Source organism: Pectinophora gossypiella, chromosome 25, assembly GCF_024362695.1.
Source record: "Pectinophora gossypiella chromosome 25, ilPecGoss1.1, whole genome shotgun sequence".
Taxonomy (NCBI): Eukaryota; Metazoa; Arthropoda; class Insecta; order Lepidoptera; family Gelechiidae; genus Pectinophora; species Pectinophora gossypiella.
In genome coordinates this window covers 7,386,343-7,401,064 of record NC_065428.1, presented here as the reverse complement: position 1 = coordinate 7,401,064, position 14,722 = coordinate 7,386,343, and the positions used below count along the sequence as shown (strand labels likewise).

The 14,722-nt window shown below is 36.8% G+C and overlaps 1 protein-coding gene across 1 annotated transcript; it reads left to right on the top strand.

Moving 5' to 3' along the window:
* The first annotated feature begins 759 nt into the window (after window positions 1–759).
* On the top strand, window positions 760–12,792 carry LOC126378177 (uncharacterized). Its single transcript, XM_050026376.1, has 5 exons — window positions 760–1,278; window positions 1,452–1,752; window positions 2,242–2,317; window positions 2,923–2,954; window positions 11,794–12,792. Exons 1-5 carry the CDS (start codon window positions 979–981, stop codon window positions 11,886–11,888), a joined length of 804 nt encoding a protein of 267 aa, XP_049882333.1. The 5' UTR covers window positions 760–978; the 3' UTR covers window positions 11,889–12,792.
* The last annotated feature ends 1,930 nt before the right edge of the window (window positions 12,793–14,722 follow it).

Below are 14,722 nucleotides of genomic sequence, written 5' to 3'. Positions count from 1 at the left end.
TTCGTATAAAAAATATTGTCCGAAAAAAAAATAACGTGTGTGCAGTTCCAGCACTTCCAGCTTATTCTGTAAGTCGGTGGACAACCAAGTCTGTAAAAATTTAAAGATTTCTTAACGTCGACGTCTTCATTCTTAACAAAAGATAAATTTGTCGAAAGTTTAATAAAAAACAATCTGAAATTAAGTTTCTACAAGTTTATTGTCGTTGATAGATCAATATAGGTTTACAGAAATGAAAAGCCGGTGTGTAAATGAAAAATGTCAAGTGAAAACGAAGCTTCAAGTTCCGTAAAATTTTTTTTTTACCATAAACGTAAAAAAAAAACATTGACGACTTATGTCATGTCAGGCTTTTTGGCGGGAAACGGGAACGGGACAGTTGCTTTCTTCGTTGAATAATCTAAATAATTAATACGAAGTGGTGTTTTGTGGTTAATGATCGCATTAAGTTAGTCGGAAGACATTCGCGAGTGTTATTATATTGGAGTATTCAATAAACAAAGTGTATCTGCCTATTTTCGCTTCGTGTCAGGAAGCCGCTTCATAACTCAAAAGTTTATGCGGACTTTTGAGTTAATTCGTTTGGGGTTCGGAGTAGGAGTCTACTCCGAGGGTGGGGGCTTAGGTTTCATCATCATCACCTTTCATCATTTCATTAATCATCAAGAAAAAAAATACGTCAGACATGGCTGTATGGGCATAGTTCCCTTTGCCTTACCCTTCGGGGAAAACAAAAACAAAAAAAAAAAAAAATTATGTCATGTCAAAAATTGTAAAATTCCATTAGGTATGGAGATTTAGGTTTTATTGTTGTTGTAAACAAACCTAATGTTTGATAGCCAAAGAAACTACGGCATAATTGCAAAATCCTTTTGATAATTTCATCATAAATAATTAAATTCTCATTCCACACGTCGTTGAAAGACATTATGTTGTGACATCAAAACGTTACAAACTTATAGGATTTTCACCAAAACAATGTCTTCGGAGAACGTTTTGGAAGTTGAGGAATTAGAAAATGTCCCGCTGGTTCGCATGGCAGACGTGCAACCGGACAGGAGTGGAGAGTATACTGTTGGAAACATGAAAAATGAGGGTAGACCGAGTGAAGTTCTTGAAACTTGTATAGTAGATGGAGAAGAGTATGAAGCTTGTCTGGTTGATGATGACGACTCCAATATCGGCAGCATGGTGTCCATACAGTCGGAGGACGTGGTCTGTGACGAGGAACCAGAGTTAATTGTTCCTGAAGTGTTGGGTTCAATGGATAGATCCTTTGTTAGTATTGGGTTTTATATTTGCTATGTTAAGTCTAGACCTTGACTTGTTTTTAAACAAAGAAAATATTGCAGACCAATTTTCAGTATAACATATAAGGTTCTTTCTATTTTTGGGTTAAATTATGTGTTAACAAAAAAACATATCAAACAATATCTATGTTTTTTTTACAGAAAGTGTATTCGCGGCCTCTACTGCAAGTGCCACAGATAACAAAACCACAACCACCGGACAGTTGGCCGACTCTTGAAATTTTGCCTGGCGGTGTTATTAACCTGGCTGATAAGACAGACCCCATTACGTTAGAGCCTCTAATAGCGGACTCAGATACAGAAGCTGCAGATACAGAGAATATGATGTATGCATGTGCAAAGTGCTCGCAGAGTTTCAAATACTTGTTCTGTCTTGTGAAGCATGTCCGTTGGCACGAAGATGAGAAACAGCGAGAGAAAATGCAAGATTTAGCTAAATTAAGTAAGTATGATATCTACCTGTGATTGTGTTGGGGTTCTTCCATTTTCTAAGACCCCTGTTTGAATCTTCCACAGAACAGAGGTTGATTAGGTTTCTTTTATTTATTTAAATGGTAATGTTTCTGCCAGTGTGAAGTGTTAGGATTGAAACAAATGGAATTTCATAGTCTCTGTTTACTCTAGTGCGAAATGTGTGTTTATTTATTTCAGGCTGTAATTATTGTGTAATTTCTGAACTAGCCTGTTTATGTTACTATTTTAGAAATAAAAAGTATTTTTTTTTTTAATATTGTTTGTATGAAGGAAAAAACAAAAAAATAATCCTAATATTTTCTTTCCTTTTTTCTTGCTTTATTTTCTTTTTTCTTAATTGGTGTTTTTTTTTGTTGGTGTGTAATGTAATTATGTTGTCTGTGTGTAACTTTTTATGGGCATCGCCTGAAATATATGCTTTTTATTTATTTTATTTTAATATCTTAACTTCTTTCAGCTCCCATAGAACAGAAGATGGCAGATCTTGAAAGAAGGGGCACAGAGCTGGATAAGAGATACAGAAACAATAAAGAGTAAGAATTGATTTTGAAATAATTCAAAATAGAATAGACTTTATTCCTAAAACATGATAATATTTAATTTTATAATTAATAACATATTAAGCTCATAACTATATTCAAATTTTGGTAGTCGGAGGTACATCCATCACAAGAGCAACTAAGTACCCACACCTCACCAAGCTTTCTGTTACACCAATGTGATAGGTGTTGACATCTCTAATCCAACATTGAGTCAATGATAATTGGGTCATGTACTAGGTTTAAGATAAATTATTAAATTCTGATTACTAAATAATGACAGGTCTAGAACTAACGAAGTCTTTTTCTTTTTTCTGTTTAAATTATTTATGAATTGAATCAAAAAAACGTAATAATAAGTCCGACATATTATCACGTTTTTCTATGACGTCACAGTGCACACAAAATCCATAGTAATTTTGTGTTTTGACGATTAGTAAAAAGTAACTGATTTGACTAGTTAGAAACTACCCTATTAATGGCTTTGGGAATAAGGCAAAATGAATAAAAAGACTTTAAATTCCTATTCTCTTGTTGCTAAATATTTGTATGTTTTGTTTGTGTGCAATAAAGTATATTTGATTTATGTTAATTTGCAGGGTAATAGGTGTCAATTCAGAGTTGTCTAACAGTAAGTAAATATTTATTTCTAACATATTTTATTTATCGCGCCATTTCAATGACTATTTTCATGAACCCACCTTGTAGATTTTTTAAAATAATTTCATAATAAAATGGCCCCGATTCCAGTAGACACGTCCTAAGTTTATTTTAAGTTATACCTGTCATTTTCTTATTCGCCGAAAAGGAAAGGGACGGATGATTGACAACTGCTAATTTAAAAATGAATGAGTGAATGTACGTATAACCAGGGCGAATAAAATAGGCATCTCGCTGATATGCAATCCGTTTGACGTGTGCTGTCAACTTAATTCTGTCGGATTATTGGCCTATGTAGAATTTTAAGAGGGTTGTTTTTTCTGCGTAAAATTGACGTGTGTTTCATAAATTTTATGTCTGTCGATTACCCGTCCCTTTCCTTTTCGGTGGATAAGAAACTGACAGGTATAACTTGAAATAAAATTAGATGGTGTGTTGTACAGTCTTGAGGAAAATCATGTACCCACTTTAGAACCCTGTCGCACTATCATATTTTAATGAGACTTACGGTTTAAATTGTCAAAAAAGTTAATGTGACATGGTATCAAAGTGTAAGACTGTTAATGTTGGGGTGTGAGTTGCCCCTATAGAGGTTGTCTTATAATGAGATATTAGTTTCCCAGGGCGTGGAAATAGGCACCTAACTCAGAGAATAGGGGGAGAATAAGATTAAAATGTTGGGCGCCGTATAGAAGATCCCCTCCTATTACAAACAAAGCCAAGGTGTTGGAAATAATAAAGATTTCACTTTTAACAATAGTATAATTGATTCAACAATTTCAAAATAAAATGATATGAAGTCAGTCGGTTACAAACCATCCTAATATAAATTAAGAAACAAATCTTTTACTATAACATGGTATCTTAACTTAGTATTATACCTAAACAACTAGGTTTTATTCCTATGAGGATAAGTAAAGTGTCAGGACGGCAGGTCCTGACAAAAAGGCATGGAGTATGTATTGAGGATAAATACTCCATGTATTAGTAGAAAATCATCTTGAGAGCATGGCACTATCCATAATAAGTTAAATTAATCATGAAGAAGAGATATTTAGAGGGTATCCAGAGATTTTAACACCAAACTGGAATTATGTACATTAATGACCGCAGCAGGAACTGACCCTGACGGTAAAAGTAGATAATGAACACAAATGGTAGTCATGGCTGGGGAGCTAGACCCTGAAGGAAGATCTTGAAGTTGATTTTTGAAGTTAGTCTTTACAGTTGATCATTCTAGTAGAACTTTAACACTGGACTCTGCCGGTGGACTTTGACCCCTGTAACAAAATGACATGTTACAGCTCTGTCAACCCCGTTACGACGCGGAATTAAAGGTAAAAACACTCACCACATCACGTGGGACGATATTATAACAGCATTCCCCCTAGTCGATGGACTAAACCATTGTTTTTATACTGAAAGAAAGAACGTGAGGTTAGGTCATTGTCATGAACATTATGTAGCTCATAATTGCCAACGTTCCACGATAATAACCATCAAAACACTCACCAGAAGACTTCACCATCCTTTCATCGTAATATATGTGGCTTACACACCACTTTAAAGAAATAATCGCGACGGGACTAAATTGCCATCGTCATCGCGTAAACGAAATGTCAAACGAACATAACTTTTTCCCGGCGCGTAGGCACACACCTGTATGCCATACAGCCAAGTGGGAAGTGTAAAAAAAACGTGTTACAGTTCCGTTTTAGTTGAGGAAGAAAAATTTTATTTAAAAATTTAAAATTTTTAAATAAAATTTTTCGCTACACTCCAGTAACGAAAGAGAAATAACAAGCGACTCCAGATGAGTTAACTTGTTATGAACGTACATTTACCTTACAAAGGTAAAAGAATGGAAAGAAACAAACATGATCACCATGTATCAAACTTAAAAACACATCTCATGTAGCCCAAGGGGAAAAGATTAGTACATTCCGCACTAGCCTCGTGCTTACCTGAGTTAAAATTTGGGGATTCTCCCAAGAAAACACATTGCACATAGGCAACATATGTTTGAAACAAATCAAAGAAACACCCTGGTGGTGTCAGACGACAACTCAAAGAATTAAGTCTAACACTGCTTAACCTTAAATAAACATACAAACATCTTGAATATGGTCAAGTTAAAGAAAGACCTACCTAACTTTAAATTTAAAATAACAGACTAAACCTTATGCATACGTTTTACTTAGTCATGGCAAAGGAAAACCTACCTAACTTTTAAATTTAAAATAATAGACTAAACCTTATGCATACGTTATACTTAGTCATGGCCATGACACTAAACTTATTTCAAGTAAAAACCTACTTAAGTACTTAAAAAAAAAACTTAATCTATTTTCTTTTTATTTATTAAGAGTGAATATCCTTGGCGTCATTTGGGTGACAATCAAACACACACCAAATGCATAAACAAGGCCTACGGATATTACTCGAACGAGGAAAACCTCATCAAATGGATCATCTTCCTATAGGGATGACCACTTAACAGGTAATGTCCTTAGAACACAACCTTGAAAGTGAGAGAAGACCTAAACTTCCTCACTAGGACCTCGAACAACAAGATCTTTAATGTGGAAGGAACCTAAAGGTTTACCTTCTAAGGTTTTCAATGAATAAACTACATTACCCAGCTTTTTATGCACTACACATTTTTCAAACTTAGGAGCTAGTTTAGCAGAAAAGTGCTTGGGAGCGCTGGACAAAGGAAAACATCTTTTATAAATAATTTGACCTTCCCGCAATTCCAAAGGACGCTTCCTAAGATTATAATATTTTACATTGTGTTGATATGCCTTTTTAAGGTGACATTCAACTTTCTTGAAGACTTCAGCCATACGAGGCAACCGAGAAGCAAAAGTTTGGGTATCTACTACTATGGTAGACCCATCACAAGGTGAAGAATCTTGTGTATAAGTAGCACCATCGATGACCATCTCTCTACCATGATTTAGATAAAAGGCAGTATATTTTGTACTTTCGTGGACCGAAGTATTGAGCGCACACTGGATTTCCTGAATGTTCTGATCCCATTTACGATGATCAGAACGCACGAGGGAAGCAATGGCACGAACTATATCACGATTCACGCGTTCAGTTTGATTACACTGGGGATGGTATCGAGGATTATAGAATATATGAGGTACTCCGAATGAAGTTAAAGAATCTCTAAATTCTTTAGAAGTGAATTGAGGACCGTTGTCGGTATACAGGATACGACATACGCCATGGACTAGAAAAACATGTTTTTCAAGACATTTCACAATGGCCTTAGAAGTTGCACTACGCAAAGGGAATAAAAGAACATACTTACTGAAATAATCAGAGACCACGAATAAGTATTGATTGCGAGAATAAGATGAAGGGAAAGGACCTAATATATCGCATGATATAGCCTCCCAAGGTTTAGTAACTTGACGGGGGTTACCCATCAGACCAGGCCTAGCAGTATTGACCGGCTTGTATGAACGACATACCTCACAATTGTCAACATATGATTTTACATCTTTAAATAAAGAAGGCCAGAAATATATGGAAGAAATTTTCTTGTGGGTCTTAGCCACACCGAAATGACCGGAAGAAGGCTCATCATGATATTTTCGAAGAACTTCTACATATTTTTCCCGGGGAACTACGATTTTCCAATCGTGTTGGGAAATAAGATGATATTTATTTTTAGATAAACGACAGAGTTTACCATTTACTACCGAGAAATTAGGATAACGACGAGGATCTTTAGTACAACCGTTAAAGACTTTAATATACCAAGGATCAGAAATAGTGTAGGGATCAATCTCAATTGAGCCAATCTTGATTCTAGACAAAGCATCAGGTATCACATGTTCTTTACCTTTCCTGTGAATTATATCAAAATCGAACTGACTCAAACGACATGCCCATCTATTTAGACGACCACTCGGATTACTAAGATTCTGAAACCATTGCAACGAGGCATGATCGGTTATAATATAACATTTGCTACCCTCAACATAAGGACGGTATAACTCCAGAGAATAAATCACAGCTAACAGTTCTCTTTCTGTCGCTGAGTAATTGATTTCTTGGGCGTTTAATGTTCTGCTACAATAAGCGATAGGGTGATCAATACCATCGACCCTTTGAGTTAAAACAGCACCAATAGCAAACGAGGAAGCATCCGTATGGATGTAAAATGGCTGAGAGAAATCAGGACATTGTAGAATAGGTGACGAGATAAGAGCAGATTTAAGTTGGGTGAAAGCTTCTTCAGCTTCCGGAGACCATGTGAAAGGTACCTTCTTACTAGTAAGTCGAGACAAAGGTCTAGCAACATGAGAGAAATTTGGGATAAAACGACGGTACCAACCCGCCATTCCCAAGAAACGTTTAACTGACTTCGCGTCAGTTGGCGTTGGAAAATTTGCAATAACATCTACTTTAGAAGGATCGGTCCTAAGACCATATTGATCAACTACGAAACCGAGATATTTAAGTTCAGATCGGCAGAAAAATGACTTTTTCATGTTAACAGTGAGATTAGCGAATCTTAGTTTTTCATAGACCGCCTTTAGAATTTTCACGTGTTCTTCAAAAGAACTGGTACAGATAATGATGTCGTCAATGAAACAAAACACTTTGTTATCAAATTGAGAGGAGAAAAGATTATCCATTAGCCTTTGCATAGTAGCGGAGGCTCCTACAAGACCAAAACACATGACCTTGTAATGAAATAGCCCACGGCCAGGAACCGTGAAAGCTGTTTTCTCTTTCGAAGAAGTAGAGAGAGGAATCTGATGATACGCAGCACTCAAGTCAAGAGAAGTTAAGTATTTAGCATCGCGAAGATTGTCCATAATATAATTAATATATGGCAATGGATAGGCATCAGGTTTTGACACTGAATTTAACCTTCTACTATCTAAACACAGACGAATATCACCATTGGCTTTAGGTACCATGGTTACTGGAGAATTCCAAGGAGAGAAAGATGGTTCAACAATATCATGTTGGAGCATTCGGTTTAACTCGCCGTCTAGAAGTTTAAGTTTTTCAGGACTAATACGATAATATTTTTGTTTTATGGGTTTCGCATCACCTGTTTCTATAACATGTTCTATTAAATGAGTACGACCAAGGCCGACTAACTCTGAATCAATATTAGAGAAAAGTTGTTTAACGTTATCAATTTCTTGTTTTTGAAAATCCGAAAGAGAATCTAAATTGCGCAAGCCATTTTCTTTGACACTTGCTACATTGTATAAATCGACAGGCTCTATTGCAGGTAGACACGCCAGAACTTCTGGGGCTAAGTTAAATGATTTCCAGAAATTAATTCCGAAATGTAATGGAAGTTTGATTTCGGGTTGAATGTAAAATTGAATGAGCTTAACCTCATTGTTATATTCAATAGGAATATCCATGTAAAATTGGCACATGTATTCGTGACCACTCGCCACTTTCAAAAATACAGGGGACTTTAAATTACACAATGGGATACCAAGATTTTTAAAGAATTTATGAGCATTGTTTCCTAAAATAGAACAAGCGGCTCCACAGTCGAGTAGACCAGAAATTTTAATACCATAGACTTTAACAGTTAAATAAGGGCGAAAATCTGTAGAATTAGGATTAAATATCGCCTCCCTGCAGGATTCAGATCCCAGAGAGACTAAGCAATCTAGTTTTTTGAATTAGAATGAGGATTACAATTTGGGCAAAGAGGAGTCTTTACCCCTTTCTTACCACATTTAAAACAAACTACTTCCTTAGATGCATTACACCGATTTGTGGAATGATTCGTTCCACCACAGCGAAAGCAAGTCGAAGAACGATTAACAGAAGCGACAGGAATGTTTTTAGAAAAATCCCTAGAGGATTTAGGTTTGCATTTAAAGTTGAAATCCGGAGCTACGGAATTTTTAGAGAAATTAGGTTCTATAAAGTTGTCAATCCTATGTTTTGACAATTCCAAACGTTTACCTATCTGTTGTAATTGTTGGATGGTAGTGACATCAATCATCCGAATTTCCCTACTATATTCAGGACGAATATTCCGCAAGATGATGTCGAGTTTATCGCTCTCAGAAAGCTCTTTACTCAAACGAGACATCATACCTAGTATGATAGACAAATATATGACAATGGATTCATCCTTCGCTTGTGTTCGCGAACGAATCTCTTCAAGAAGACGAAAATCGTAGTCAGGTAAATCAAAATCTGATTTCAAAGCAGAAACCAGTTCACTATAGTTAGAAAAACGACATTTATTGGCACGGTACCAGCATAAAGCGGGACCATCCACCAAGTCAGTAAAACCAGTGTAAATATCATCAACAAGAATGTTCCGTGCCGAACACAGCTCCTCCAAACGAGCCAGGAAAGCGCGAACACAGGAATCACCCTTAAATTTCAAATTCAACGAGTTGAGGTTATATTTCTTTTCATGAGAAATAATAGTTTTATATTTGTTAATATACGACGGACGGTTTAATTCATGCTCAGAATCTGAAGATGAATCGGAAGTGCTATCATTATTGGCCAATGATAACAATAAAGAAGTTTTCAATTTTTCAAGGTCATCGGCCGGACGTTCTATGCGAGACAACCGCAAAAGCAAATACTGAGCACGGCCTAGAATACGCTGATGAGCCGAAGGAGATTTGTCAGGGTTCGATAAACAAGAGATGATTTCGTTTATTTTTAATGTTAAAGTTTTATGTTCATCATCAAGATCACACTCAAAACCCTGAGATGGTACAACTATACTGCCGCGACGGGCTTGTTTACAAGTTTGTCTAAATAATTTTCGTAATTGCTCAACAGTATTATCCCGGTCAACCTTTACATTCCGAATAGAAAGTTCATGAATAAGTTCATCTTTCAACAAGAAGTTAATATTAGCATTGAATTCCGCCATTCTGAGTAAACAAAGTAAGAACAGTATACCAGATAAGTGAAGAAGAAATATGGTTATGACACTAATGTATGTGAATATAGTTATAGTACTCTAAGTACTAACAAAATGTAATGGAGAAAAAATAAATTATAAGTAACACCCCTATTGAGTACTTATCTACATGCTACTATGGTCCTATGTATCAAATTTATGAATACTATGTTCCTATGTAACCACTGACAAATAAAATAAGATAAAAACCCACAGATTATTACTATGTCTATGTAAGAACCTCTATGTGCTCTGAGTCACTATGTTTATAATCATATAAATTACTAGAAAAAGGAATTGTGTCACTATAGTCCTATGTGATATTAAAAGTATATGACTATGGCCCTATGTAAACTAACTCAGCTAAAATAAGAAAAATAAATCTGAGAGATACTATGGTCCTGTCAATAAAATTATCACTAAGTCCCTATGCAACAACAACTGGAGATATGCTAAATTTCAAGTTTAAACCATACCTACTTATAAATAGAAAAGTAAAGTCATAAATGTGTACCTATTAAAAGAAAACACACCCTATTTGCTATAAAGTTACACCATGTGCTTATAACTAGGTTATGTTACAAAGAACAAAGAAAGTGAAATACCTACTAATTTCCAACCTTGCTTTTCTGAGCCCCACGTTGGGCGCCACTGTAAGACTGTTAATGTTGGGGTGTGAGTTGCCCCTATAGAGGTTGTCTTATAATGAGATATTAGTTTCCCAGGGCGTGGAAATAGGCACCTAACTCAGAGAATAGGGGGAGAATAAGATTAAAATGTTGGGCGCCGTATAGAAGATCCCCTCCTATTACAAACAAAGCCAAGGTGTTGGAAATAATAAAGATTTCACTTTTAACAATAGTATAATTGATTCAACAATTTCAAAATAAAATGATATGAAGTCAGTCGGTTACAAACCATCCTAATATAAATTAAGAAACAAATCTTTTACTATAACATGGTATCTTAACTTAGTATTATACCTAAACAACTAGGTTTTATTCCTATGAGGATAAGTAAAGTGTCAGGACGGCAGGTCCTGACAAAAAGGCATGGAGTATGTATTGAGGATAAATACTCCATGTATTAGTAGAAAATCATCTTGAGAGCATGGCACTATCCATAATAAGTTAAATTAATCATGAAGAAGAGATATTTAGAGGGTATCCAGAGATTTTAACACCAAACTGGAATTATGTACATTAATGACCGCAGCAGGAACTGACCCTGACGGTAAAAGTAGATAATGAACACAAATGGTAGTCATGGCTGGGGAGCTAGACCCTGAAGGAAGATCTTGAAGTTGATTTTTGAAGTTAGTCTTTACAGTTGATCATTCTAGTAGAACTTTAACACTGGACTCTGCCGGTGGACTTTGACCCCTGTAACAAAATGACATGTTACAGCTCTGTCAACCCCGTTACGACGCGGAATTAAAGGTAAAAACACTCACCACATCACGTGGGACGATATTATAACAGCATTCCCCCTAGTCGATGGACTAAACCATTGTTTTTATACTGAAAGAAAGAACGTGAGGTTAGGTCATTGTCATGAACATTATGTAGCTCATAATTGCCAACGTTCCACGATAATAACCATCAAAACACTCACCAGAAGACTTCACCATCCTTTCATCGTAATATATGTGGCTTACACACCACTTTAAAGAAATAATCGCGACGGGACTAAATTGCCATCGTCATCGCGTAAACGAAATGTCAAACGAACATAACTTTTTCCCGGCGCGTAGGCACACACCTGTATGCCATACAGCCAAGTGGGAAGTGTAAAAAAAACGTGTTACAAGTGTAGTGACCGTACTGGATTGTTTTGTTGTGTGCATTATATAATTGATTGCCTGATTAACTTACAGAAATACGAGTAAAAGAGAAGAACGCCAGCCAGCACACAGGAAAAAGAAAAACAATTTGCAAACCAAAGTTGAGAAGAGTACCAAAGAAGTCATAGTTAAGTGATACATAGAGAGTTTCAAGAGGAGTCTAATTTGGGGAAACCTGCATGAAATGGTGGCTTTAAGTATTTTTTTTTAATTTAAACATACCTGGCATGGAGTGGGTGTATGTACAGTCATGAGCAATATGATCTAAGCACTTTAGAACCCTGTCACACTGTCATATTTGACATTTAATGAGACTTACGGTTTAATATGTCAAAAAGTTTAATGTGACATGGTTTCAAAATGTATACATATTAGTACTCGTGACCGTACTATACACTTTGGCCTACCCCTTTAGGGATACTGGCGTGATGCTGTTTTGTTTTTCTTGTTTTCCTTATTGTTAATATTGAGGAATGGTACTGAGAGCATTCCGTCGCGGGAGTTAGCATGAAACCGCGTCGCTTTCATAGTACATAAAAAAGATAGGCTCTTATTAAAAAATAAACAATAATACTGCATATATAATAGAACGGTAATTCTCGGCCCCGCCCCAAATTGTACCGGGCGCCGACCTACATTTACCTCACCCCCTCTGGGACTTTAACACGTTGACAGTCCAGTGACCCATATACGGGTCATGATGGACTAGCTACATACGTCCGTGACCCATACATGGGTCACTAAGAAACGGCCGGGTATTGTGAAGTGTTAAGAATACATTTATTATTATTTACGTTTTTGACTGGATGTATAAAAATTGTAGTAATATACTGGACTTACAAGGAAGTCCAAACATTTTGTATGGGGACTGTCAACGTTTTAAATGTCTGTAAACCGCCGGCCGTATTTTGCAGTATTTTTTTGCCTTAAGTTCTTGAAATGCAGGATTTCCCGTAGTATTTTTAATTTCAATATATACAGGGTGTTAGTGACATCGTAACGAATGCTGAAGGGGATGATTGAGACCATGATTCTGAGTTAATATCAAGTGGATTTTTTTGTCGCAAAATTCATGTTTTTTTTTTTAGTTTTTTAAAATAATTTTTAGTTCCATACTTTTGCGACGGAAAATTTAACTTAACACCCTGTATATAACATACATAAACATCCTATATCAATCAACCGGAGGGGTATGCAGCATACTCCACCATGCTGCTCCACTGCGGATTGGTGGAGGTGTTTGTGTCAATACATAAAAGACAAAATATATTGAATGGTCAGATTCTGAGCTGCACATTTGTACAAAACTAATGACCAGATCACTTTTATATGCGATTTGGCTAAATAGAGTAGAGACAGCCGTTTTTTGTAGACTCATGGGGCAATCTTCTATCGTGTGGTTCATCAACTCTGGTGCCAGGTGTATTGAGCCGCCAAAGGCCCCTGACATGGCTCATGTAACAACTACTTACTTACACTAGTAAGTACTAGCCGGGATCTAAAAAACGGCTGAACGCTAAACGGAAGGCATCCGAGACACGGATCATGTCCACCCACTACTGGGTATAGGTCTCTTCTCTTCATCATCATGCTACTTTATCGGATAATCAGGTGATCTGCCTATAATGTCCTTATCAAATCATGAAGCAACTAAAAAGAGGCGATGTTTAATTTCATTAACAGGGCGTAACTTACGATCCTGACTACCTGGGGCCTGTTTCATAAAACTTAAATTGTAAATTACAACGACAATTTGGTGTTCATTACGTAGCTAATATGAAACTGCAGAATATTCGTGATCGCCCACTCCGCAATGTACATCAAATTGTCATTGTAATTTACAATTGTAAGTTTTATTAAACAGGCCCCAGATAAAAACTAGAAGCTCAAATGTAGGTGTCAGCACTGTTGAGTGTTGCTAAATTTTGCCAGTTCTCCATACTCTCCAGCTGAAAATTCGTGTTAAATGCTATAAAATATTGAGCAACATGGTCGTATTCCGTCTGAAGAATGAGTTACGAAAAAGAAAAGCTGCCATCAGTTGCAAAAAAGGCAATTTTGATGAAAGAAAAATTCTTAGCTTCTTTCCGATCTTTAGGTAATACAAATATAACACAGATTTTGCAGTGAAACGCGGCGCAAACGGTTATAGTGTACAAATATCACCATCATCATCAACAGCCTATATACGTCCCACTGCTGGGCACAGGTCTCCCCTCAATCAACCGGAGGGGGTATGGAGCATACTCCACCACGCTGCTCCAATGCGGGTTGGTGGAGGTGTTTTTACGGCTAATAGCCGGGACCAACGGCTTAACGTGCCCTCCGAAGCACGGAATCATCTTACTTTTTCGGACAATCAGGTGATTCAAGCCTGAAAGTCCTTACCAAATAAAGGACAGTCTCACAAAGTGATTTCGACAATGTCCCCATCGGGAATCGAACCCGGACCTCCAGATCGTGAGCCTAACGCTCTAACCACTAGACCACAGCGGCTGTGTACGAATATAATCAAAACAATGGCCCCGATTCCTGCAGACACCGCCTAATTTTATTTTAAGTAATATCCGTCATTTTCATATCCGCCGAAAAGGAAAGGGGCGGATGATTCACAGCTCTTAATTTTAGGAAGAATGAGTTAATGAATGAATAACTCGGGCGAATCAAAAGGTACGTCCCTGGTATGCAATCCGTTTGACGTGCTGTCTACTTAACTGTGTCGGGTTATTGACGGACGTAAAATTTTTAGACGGTTGGTTTAGATTTGTGCTTAAAATTGACGTGTGTTCCATAAAGGGCTATGAACCTTTCTGGCATATCTCAGTGGCGCCACCTAGCGGATTTTTTAAAACTGCGGCGCACGATGAAACCTGTGCAAATCGATAGGGGACACTTGTCTGAACAAAAAAGCTTTAATGGACCTATGCTCTAAAGTGTCACGTTTTCAAGATATCTCGCTTGA

Bases quoted from the DNA above. Each gene is read 5' to 3' on its own strand.
- LOC126378177 (XM_050026376.1), top strand. From the start codon at position 979: ATGTCTTCGGAGAACGTTTTGGAAGTTGAGGAATTAGAAAATGTCCCG. The intron at 1,279-1,451 runs GTTAGTATTGGG...TTTTTTTTACAG, and splicing joins GTTCAATGGATAGATCCTTT to AAAGTGTATTCGCGGCCTCT. The intron at 1,753-2,241 runs GTAAGTATGATA...AACTTCTTTCAG, and splicing joins GCAAGATTTAGCTAAATTAA to CTCCCATAGAACAGAAGATG.